This window comes from Bolinopsis microptera, chromosome 2 (assembly GCF_026151205.1).
Source record: "Bolinopsis microptera isolate Bmic1 chromosome 2, MBARI_Bmic_1.0, whole genome shotgun sequence".
Classification (NCBI taxonomy): domain Eukaryota; kingdom Metazoa; phylum Ctenophora; class Tentaculata; order Lobata; family Bolinopsidae; genus Bolinopsis; species Bolinopsis microptera.
This window is the reverse complement of record NC_087073.1, coordinates 6426356-6436165: the sequence shown is the minus strand read 5'-3', so window position 1 is coordinate 6436165 and position 9810 is coordinate 6426356. Positions and strand designations below refer to the sequence as shown.

The 9810-nt window shown below is 36.6% G+C and overlaps 3 protein-coding genes across 3 annotated transcripts; all 3 read left to right on the top strand.

Annotated features, from left to right (window-relative positions):
* The first annotated feature begins 139 nt into the window (after positions 1-139).
* Positions 140-3745, top strand: LOC134811933 (uncharacterized). The gene is made up of 4 exons (XM_063819100.1): positions 140-246; positions 382-566; positions 734-1690; positions 2376-3745. Exons 1-4 carry the CDS (start codon positions 197-199, stop codon positions 3344-3346), a joined length of 2163 nt encoding a protein of 720 aa, XP_063675170.1. The 5' UTR covers positions 140-196; the 3' UTR covers positions 3347-3745.
* A 512-nt stretch (positions 3746-4257) lies between these two features.
* Positions 4258-7761, top strand: LOC134826561 (uncharacterized). Its single transcript, XM_063838973.1, has 5 exons — positions 4258-4349; positions 4784-5198; positions 5374-5441; positions 6220-6345; positions 6480-7761. The coding sequence occupies exons 1-5, from the start codon at positions 4272-4274 to the stop codon at positions 6699-6701; spliced, it is 909 nt and encodes a 302-aa protein (XP_063695043.1). The 5' UTR covers positions 4258-4271; the 3' UTR covers positions 6702-7761.
* Positions 7762-8002: 241 nt separating this feature from the next.
* On the top strand, positions 8003-9645 carry LOC134811128 (uncharacterized). Its single transcript, XM_063817866.1, has one exon. The coding sequence runs from the start codon at positions 8089-8091 to the stop codon at positions 8932-8934; it is 846 nt and encodes a 281-aa protein (XP_063673936.1). The 5' UTR covers positions 8003-8088; the 3' UTR covers positions 8935-9645.
* Positions 9646-9810: the final 165 nt, after the last annotated feature.

The window sequence follows — 9810 nt, the reverse complement described above, 5'->3', positions numbered from 1 at the left end:
GGCGGCCACAGCTCCATCAAGTTTCTAGAAAAACATTTGTACAAGAGAAGATTTTGTTGAAAATTTCATGTAGGCCTTTTCTTAGTAGTGCGACTGGAACCACCTTACATTTTTGAGCATGAGATTTCATTTGTTCTTCTTTAAGTGACCTCTCCTGTCATATAGGGCAATGATCCTAAGATATTCATGATACACCATGGTCCGTTTCGTTACATCGAAGAGAATAACTTACTTCCTTATAATAAGGTCAGTTGGGGAATGCAGTTTTTTAGAATTACTCCACCAATTTTAATAAATGATAATCTATTCCATATTGTTTAAAATTATCGGTAGGATGATGACGAATGCAATTTACAACTCTTTAATCTGATAATTTTACAGGCAACTGCGATTTGATAAACATGATTTTGTGGCCGCGGAGCTGGAGAAGTTGTTTCTTAATAGCTTGGGTAACCTCGATTTGTTCAACCTCCCTCCCTCTGATGAGTTAGAAAGAATCATACACTCCTTTTCAATCAGCTCCGAACTCTTATCGAATGCCCGATCTACTCTGAATTATGCATCATGTAGGTGCCTTTCATCTTTTGAAACTAAACATTTTTCAAATTAAATTTTCCAATGTTAAACAGTTTATCGTGTCTTGTTTGCTTTACAGGTTCAAAATTAAAAATCAATTACAACATTTTCTCTTGTGTTCTTACTTCTTTTGTAATCTTAACTTCCGATTTTTCAGACAATACAGCTCCATACGGAAATCCACAACTACGAAAACCCAACAACCATTCGTCAGTAAGCGAGTCAGGTGTTTTTGTTGTTTCTCAAAATAATGCTTCCACTCCTGTAATACCTCGAGCTGATCCCAGAACTGACCTTGCTGGATCATCAATCACCAATCAGACCACATCAGAAAGTCCTGTCCAAGTGTTTAAAAGAGGGAGGACTGTTTTTAATTCATCATCATCATCAGTAAGTACACATGACCAAGTTCCATCCACCGCTCCTCAAACTGAAGAATTTGTGAATGAACTGAAAAAGATATCACAGGAACTAAGAAATGTGGATGAAGTTTCAGAGAAACAATCACCTAATTCATTTCTTTCATTTAAATCCAGTAAAGCTGAGTCACCTCAATGTGGCACCACATTGCCCCAAAAGACTTCTTCAAGTTATCGTAGTGTTGATGATCTCGAAATAGTGGCTGATCAGGCTGTGGAATCAGAGGAGAAAATCTTGAAAATAACTAAAGATGAAGCTTTCACAGTCCGACTCTCACCGAAACTGATGAACACAGTTTCTCAAAAACCTCTGGAGCAAGTTCCACCTAATTCGTTTATTTCGATTAAAAATAATTTGGAATCAGCAAAATCAGACCATATTGAATCTTTACAGCCCTCTGAAGTTACTAAAGAAATATCCGAGAATGCAGATAAAAATGTGAATTCTTGTCCTAATCTTCCTTTAAACAATATCAAATCACCTGAAAGTGACTTAATCACATCACAAAATCAGTCTGAAAAACTTCCTCAAGCTTGCTGTGATAACGAAACTGTTAAAATACCTGAGGATGGAGATGAAAGTGTGGATACTAGTCCTAATCATCCTTCAGACACTATCAACTCACCTAGAAATGGTCCTAGCTTTACCAATGATTTAAACCAGAATGAGAAGCACACTTATGAATGTAAAATGCGTGAGTATACTATTTACTTCTGTTTGCCATCGGTTTACTAAATTTGTAGATCATGCTATGAATGATTTGGGCCTAAGCAATGATTTGCCCTGATTTTCAAAGCACCAGTTCATTTTCTAGAGCATCGCAATTACGGCCGGGACTTCACTATCGCAGTTGGAATGCAAAAGTACAAACCCGCCTATTATCCCTATTATTTTATTCGAAAACACGCATTACATTTTCGTAGTTAAAACGGTGCGAAAGTATGAACTCGCTCAGTCTAAACAGACCGCAATTTAATTCTGAGTGCCCCTCTGAATGTATCTAATAGTAATACTTGACAGGCAATCTTGAGGTCAAGTTTCCACTGCCAAATTACCTAATTATATAGCAACTCTGTTATGAGGGGAGAGAGAGCGAGAGAGAGAGGGAGAGAACGTGAGACACTTTAGTGTCACATTTGGATACAAAAATGATCAATTAAACCACTTACCACCGACCGATTTTAAAAAACTCAAATCATTTTTTCGACACTATACCTCTATAGTCTATACCGAAAATAACCAGTCCCATATCTCTTTTCGCATACCGTTTTCTTGATTTAACCATTCGTAAATTGCAGACACACGACACACACAAATTTATTGAGATTATTAGTATAGATAATGTGGAATTTCATATCAATAATCTGTTTTCATTTCAGCAAGATACATCCGATTTAGTGACTTTGGTAGACCAGAAGAATTTGCAAACTGTCTAGAAGCACCATCTGCCTCTTCGAAGAAGAATCTGGAACCAAAGATAAAAGCAAAAGAGGCCGACTTTAGTGAAGCGTCTGCTAGTGGATCTGAAAAACCAATAATTATTCAGAGTGATGACATAGATTCTTGTTCCCCTAACAATTCACCTTCAACCAGTCTCAGTGCGAGTCTTGACATCCTGAATCACAGTAAGATTATAACATTCCTCAATGATAAGAAAGTTATTGTCATTGATGATGAACACAGTATTGAAGTTAGAGACAATCCTGATCTACATAGTATGGGGTATGATGACAAGCTTGAAGTGATCAAACTACTCGCCAAAGGATGGAACGACAAACTTCTTTTCGAAAAAAGAGTGATTAAAAAATGCTTGTGTTCAGAAAAATGTGTCCTTGGAGAGATTCTTCATGCTGTTTTTGGCATTAAGATCTGTACCTTTTTACTGTTCAAAGTAATTCCCAAAGAGAAAAGTATTCAAATAAGACTTCATCCAAGCTTCTACACTGATGATCATTTTGAAGTGATTATGTCTAGGCTCCATTGTAAAAAGAATCTGCAACCTAAGATAGAGACAAACACTGGTCTTAATAAAGCATCTGCTAGTGGATGTGATAGACCAAGTCAGAGTAATTCCATCGATTCATGTTCCTCAATACCTTTACCTCCACGCAGTCTCAATGCTAGTCCCAACGTTCTTAATTTAGACTGCGACTACGATAGAAGATTAACAATCCTCGATGATAAGAAAGTTATTGTCATAAATTCCACACACACTATAAATGTTGAGGACAATCCTTCTCTACACAAAATGGAATATGATGAGAAGGTTGCTGTGATCAAAATTCTCGCTGAGGGATGGAAACGGAGGCATACTTTCATAAAGAGGGTTAAACAACAAATTCATGTGTAGGGGATGGAACTGGCATAGGAGATATGCTTTATGCTGTTTTCGGTGATGATATCTGTACTTTTGTAATATTTAGAATTAAAAAGAATGACAATTATCAAGTAAGATTGAAACCTAGCTACAGTGAAGATCATTTAGAGAGGATTCTGTCCACGCTCCAAGATCAAGTTAAACCGTAGTGACAGGAAATGGGTAAATGTTTTATTTTGTTTATTGGCGAGTTATGATTAGCTCCATTAGATGATTGACTTCTTGATTGTAGGTCTTTTTAATGATAGGGTTTTATAGTTTTAATTTTAATGTATTGATTGGTAGAAGCTTAATTCTTATTATAACGAAAATTGTATTGTATTTATTTGTGCATCGATTTAACGATTATGGGACCATTTATACTTTTTAAGATTTCGATGTGTTTTACTTTCTTCTAATACTATAATTTTCTTAACAGTAAAGTGTTTACTCAAGCTAAATTAGCCAATCAACATATTCACACCAAATACCAATGAGATAAAAGAATAAGTTGGTCAGCCGAGTTTATGTAAAACTCTTGCATTGGTAGATAGCGTGGTTCTTTTGCAATAGTGTAAACGCGACATCCAGCGCTGGATGGCGCTAGCTATCGCGTTTACACTATCGCAAAAGAACCGATAGTGTTTTAGACAGGACATTGAAAAGTTTTCAATCTTAAGTTTTCCGCTGATTTTGAAACGATGTTCAAGCTTTTACATTATAAAGTTATAATACCAGTCACTGGCAAACTCTTTCGCCTTCTCAAGAGTCAAGGTTACAGCGATACAATACTTTTCCTATTAAAATTAACTATAGTCTATACCCGATGAATTAGCATTATTAAAATTCGATAATAATAACATACGTTTTAGGCCCAAGTTACAATTAAAGCTGACAAAAGTTGTTCTTTAACAGATACATGACAGAGGTACTAGATGCTATGGAGGTTGTAGAAGATGTGGTCGACTATAATAAGCCGGATTCCCAGGAATTTGAGGTCAGTAGTCATTCGAGACTTTTCTATTAGATTTATTTTGTGGAATTCTAAGTCATTCAGTCACTAAGACGTAATAATTGAGCTTGGGAGTTGGGTCAGGTATTTTGCACGATTGTTGCATGTGAACAGAGGACTTCATAAACGTTGATAAAATTTTATAATAAAGTAATAAAATATTTGGATGAAAGGCGTACATCACAATCTAGTCTTTTAAATGAACATTAGGTAAGGAACCATCTACTGTAACGTGCAGTACCAAAAAATAACTGTATTTTAGTATTTGGTATTTAAGTTCCAACCAGGCGAGATATTTCTTACTTTCTGGTTTGAGCTGGTAAAGAGGTTTGATTTTAAAGTAAATCAGAGAACGACCAATTCTCCTATATCAAAATTTCCGGTCATGATAAAATTCTAACTTCGTTCTCCGTCTGCAGGTATTGAAAATCACGTCCAGAAAAGAAGCCCCAGATGGGTTAGAACACCTTTACGAAGTGCACTGGAAAGACGGAGACATTACCCAGGAACCTGTTGCCAACCTGAGTGGAGCTTCTGACGCACTCAGACTCTTCCTCGAGGAGAACTACCCAAACGACGCCCTCCTCAAAGTGCTCTCCTCCCTTGCACAATCTGACGACGAGGAGAACAGAGAGAACGGAGCAGACAAGGCTAACGGAGGAGTGGAGAAGGTGGCTAGTAGCTGGCTGGCCAGGTGGCACCAGAAGACAACTAGAGGGAGTACCCAGTACTGGCTGAGGAAGGGTGATTCTAGAGAGAGCACCCCGGATCCTTTGTCCAGGACTGGTACCCCTCCTGTACCAGCGAGCAGAGACGATACTCCGGAGAGAGAAGGTTTGTCCAGTGCAGTGGGCTTATGTTTGTTCTATAATTAATTTTATTAATGTTAATTCTTTATATTGAGTCTTTGCCTACATGCTTTGTTTGTACAATGTTTTTACGTCACTGCCGATGTATTACTCCACTTCCTCCTATGTACTTTTACTTTCTAACACAGTAAAATCTCCAGTTTCCGCCCCTCTCGCACCCCTGAATGTCCCGAATACTCCTGAAGTGCAGTCTGTTCTCTTCTCTGAGGTAAATAATAATATACTTCTTTCAGATTCTGAAAATACTTTTCTGCTGACTGGATAATTTAAAAATTGTAATCATTTTGATCTGCCATGCTTCTTAGGCATAAGTTAAATTGCATCCTCTCAGATCTAGTTTACATCGATCACACAAAAGATCCTACATTGTTTAACTTGATTTAGTCGTGTCATGTTATCAATGATCATGTTACCATTACACTTCACCGTTCACGAGGTTTACGGTAATTCAAGTTCACTTAACTTGAGCTATCTCGATGCCAGTGAAAATATGCCACGCTCATCGGTCAGGTTGTCATAGTGATCGGATAGCTTATCAGTTGATTATAAATTATTAAGTGTTTGATGAGCCATGCGGATTTGGTGTAAAGCACAACTCACAAGGCCCACAAAAATCGTTTTTTAAAGAATAGGATCTATCAAAAAAAGCTAGCACTTGAAGCTTTGAAGCGAACTGCGCAGAAACTTTGTTTGCATATTAAGAAAAATTTAAGTAAAACTGCACACGTACGAGAAAGCGACTAGAGAATAACACGTACGAGAGAATCACCTAGTTCTTAACAAGATTGTAACACTGAATAATGAATATTCACCACTTTATGACGGTGCTATGTCAACAAAAATAACTCATTAACTCATTAACTCATTAACTCATTAACTCATTAACTCATTAACTCAGTAACTCATTAACTCATTAACTTATTAACTCAGTAACTTATTAACTCAGTAACTCATAACTCATAACTCATTATTGTCTCGTGTGTCAGGAAGAGGACACTCTAGGAGGTACCCCCAAACGGGTGAGAAAGAGGATACGAATTGTAGAGGAGACGGTAAAGATGTTTCCTCACCAGGAACTGTACGATGTGGAGCTGGAGAAAACAGCAGAACAAGTAAACTTACACGTCTTGTTGTTCAGTTTTAAGGCTGAAATAAAATTACGAAATCATCCGTGCTGGTTTAACTCCTCAAATCTATTGTAAACTAGAAATTAGGAATTATAAATTAACTCCACATAACCCTGCAGAATCATAGCGATGTGGAAAGAGATCCTGAAATTCATCCTACTGACACTACCCGTTGGAATATTCGTGTTCCTGTACTATTCCAAACAGCAGGCTGCAGAATCTGCATCTTCGACGTAAACTCCAGCTCCGAATCTCTACGAGTTTTGTCACTTCTGCCCCTGTCACTACTGGACAGATATCCCACCAGTTTATTACTTTATTTTTGTTTCTGTTTATTTTAATTTTAATTCATTCCCGGCGCTCTGATATCACAAGACACGATGGAAAGTGAACTGATGGCAAATGTATTTCAAATACATTTCGTTACCACTATGTACCATCAAATAGACATTCCGTTAATGTGAAACAGTATTAGAAACTTGCATACCTCAACCATGATCTCTTATTTAACTAACTGTTTCAATCTAATTATCTGATTTAGTTTGTCGTCATTAACTCCGCATTGTGTTACATTAAGTTGTTGTAAATACCTCTGTTGGTTTGGTTTGGCTGGTGAGGCTCTGTTCACGTCCTCTTACAGTTCACGTCCTCATACAAGTTCAGATACAATTAGATGTGTGGCTAGTTAACCGCAGTTAATGATCTATAATTTGTATCCATTCTGAAGTAACTTTTGTTGTGCCATCAGCAATTTCATAAATCTAAAAGCTTGAAATAAATAGTTTGTGCTTACTTTTAACGGATCCATGCCCGAGAAGAAGGTGATGGCTTAGGAAATTTATGATTTATTTTCTTACTTCTTTAAGTTAAGATATTTTAAAAATATTATGGTTTTAATATGAAAATTATGCAGTATTCAGAATATTTTTGGACGAAAAACTGACTTTTGAACGTAAAAATTTCGCTACAGCTGTACCTTAAAGTTTTTGTCACAAATGTCATGGGATCTTACGTAAAACATTCGAAATACAGTATGATTGCAATTAAATTCTAATCAAGTTCATAGTATCAACTGAACGCGGAGATCTTTCGAGCTCTGATGTTCATTTCCCCCACACCCTGCAAGTCGAATATCCTCATATTTGTGCTTTTTATATTTATAATGTTACTTCTTTCTTTATATTCAAAATTGTGCGCATAACACAATAGTATCGTATGATTAAGTTTTAATTTAGGATAATGTTATAGATGTAATGTGTTATTTATCAATATCAAATTATATAATTAATACCTAATATAATGAAACATGAATTATGAAGGCCGAAAGGTAATATATCTGGTAGCTATGTTTATAATCTGATAGCTATAGATCATATTATTGAAACTATAATTCCAATTCTATATTTTTTGTTTCATTGTCTACTTCACATTCCATACAATGCCAATTACCACGAATTACAATACTAATTGTTCGTTCCGAATACTAACGTCGAAAATTCACCAGAATTTACCATTAGTTGGGAGGTTAAATATTTTTTCCCGAAATATTGAGCTAAGAACTCTGCTGAAACCTTTAAAGGGTAGTGGTTATAATTGATGTTATATTATTATCGTGCCTAATCGCTCACCTGACATCAGATCATGACGTGTCACATCCGACACAACATCCTGAGGTTAAAAGTAGAGTTGGTCCCCGCTGTCATTCAATTCTACACCAAAATCTGTGGCATGGACTACGTTTGTCAGCCTGTTTCCACTGAAAACTACCCTTACTGTACAGATGGTAAACTCCACATATTTTCCTACAAACAGAAACATCCCTCCTATACCCCCACTGGAGTATGCTTCGTGGGTGACGAGGACAAGTTCAGTGCTGGAGACTACCAGGATCCAGGGTACTGGAAGATAGGTATAGTGCTCCAGGACGTTAACAGAGCAGTTCAGTGTTTCAAGGAACATGGAATACATGTTAAAACAGGTGGTCAGTTTGTTGATGTTGGTTTTCTAACCTCGCTCCGAGACCCACAAGGTTATGGTATAGAGCTCCTCCAGGAGACGTTCGAGGACAACTTTAAACCGATGAGAGGTGAGAAGGTTGCTCCTTTGAAGCAGCCGTACCACCCGGCTGTAGGACAAATAACCATCAGATGCACTGACGCTGAGAAAACGTGTCATTTTTACACAGAAGTGTTGGGCATGAAGCTAGTTTGTACTGAAGTACCAGGTAACAAGTATCCGTTTACTCTGTACTTCTTTGCGTACACAACGGAACACCCGCCCAACAAAGACGTGTCAGCAGTGGAGAACAGAGAGTGGCTCTATCAGAGACCCTTCTGTCAGATTGAGATCCAACACAGGCACAACCTACCTTCAACCTTCTCCTATCAAACTGGGGATGATCAGGGGGAGGAGAGTCTTAGACTTGGTCACGTGGGTATTAGTCTGCAGGTAAGTCGGCAGAGGTTTGAGGAGATATCCAAGGGTAAGGGAGTGAGTGTGACCAAGGATGGAAATGTGGCACATCTTAACGATCCTGATGGTTATTTTATTGAACTTTCTTGTGAGGAGTTTTAGCTTTATTGTTGATAGTTAGCTCATAGTCTAGTGAAATTTTTATGATAGTTCCGTATTTTAGCTTTGCATCAACTGCGTTTTGTTTTCAAATTAAGCAGCTAAGTTTTTGATTGATTTTTAATTCGTTAATATCGATTTTGTGAAGTTGAATCTTGTCTCGATGTTTTGCTGAGAAGATTTTGAACAATAATTTAACTGTCAATTTTGTATAGGACTATAATATTATATGCTTACATTAAATAATTAAAGCTCCTCTGCAAGATCTCATAACGCAAAAGTATACCAAAATAATATATTGATGCTATTTTATTCGCAAAGTTGGCACACGTCTTGTTCCACATGGTTTAAGATTCCAGATAAAGCTACATAACAGATAATGCCCCAGATATTGCAACAGCAGATTTCTAGACAAATAGAAATCTGCTGTTTTCCCACTTTCTTATTTTGGCCATATTTTTAGACCAATAATTTGTAACTGAATTTTGCTGCTGTATCTGTTTTAAAATATAATTGTGAAGCTCCTCGAAGGTCACATACATCAAGGAAGGATCTTATTTGGCCGCTTTTCAAATTCAATTTTGTTTTTAGTTGAAGATTATGAATAATTTCATATCTGATTTAAATATAATATATGATGACATTTTTATATTTTTACTTGTTCAATGCTAAAATAATATTTGATAATTTTTTTCCTTTATGAATATTCTTTCATCCCTGAATTTTGTTTTATTCGTGAATCATAAAAGCTATTTACGACTCTGCTCTTATTATCCAGAACAATTTTTCGAAATTGGGGGTTTCGTCGATTCATAATCGCAAAAGATTTTAACATTTTACAAATAAATTGAATTACAATTATTAACTAATTGTTCTCGC

What these genes read in the sequence shown, in the direction of transcription:
- LOC134826561 (XM_063838973.1), top strand. Translation starts at nt 4,272, where the DNA reads ATGACAGAGGTACTAGATGCTATGGAGGTTGTAGAAGATGTGGTCGAC. An exon ending in CGATACTCCGGAGAGAGAAG is followed by an intron (nt 5,199 to 5,373) that starts GTTTGTCCAGTG and finishes TAAAATCTCCAG; the next exon opens with TTTCCGCCCCTCTCGCACCC. An exon ending in AGTCTGTTCTCTTCTCTGAG is followed by an intron (nt 5,442 to 6,219) that starts GTAAATAATAAT and finishes CTCGTGTGTCAG; the next exon opens with GAAGAGGACACTCTAGGAGG.
- LOC134811933 (XM_063819100.1), top strand. Translation starts at nt 197, where the DNA reads ATGGTCCGTTTCGTTACATCGAAGAGAATAACTTACTTCCTTATAATA. An exon ending in ACTTACTTCCTTATAATAAG is followed by an intron (nt 247 to 381) that starts GTCAGTTGGGGA and finishes ATAATTTTACAG; the next exon opens with GCAACTGCGATTTGATAAAC. An exon ending in CACTTATGAATGTAAAATGC is followed by an intron (nt 1,691 to 2,375) that starts GTGAGTATACTA and finishes TTTTCATTTCAG; the next exon opens with CAAGATACATCCGATTTAGT.
- LOC134811128 (XM_063817866.1), top strand. Translation starts at nt 8,089, where the DNA reads ATGGACTACGTTTGTCAGCCTGTTTCCACTGAAAACTACCCTTACTGT.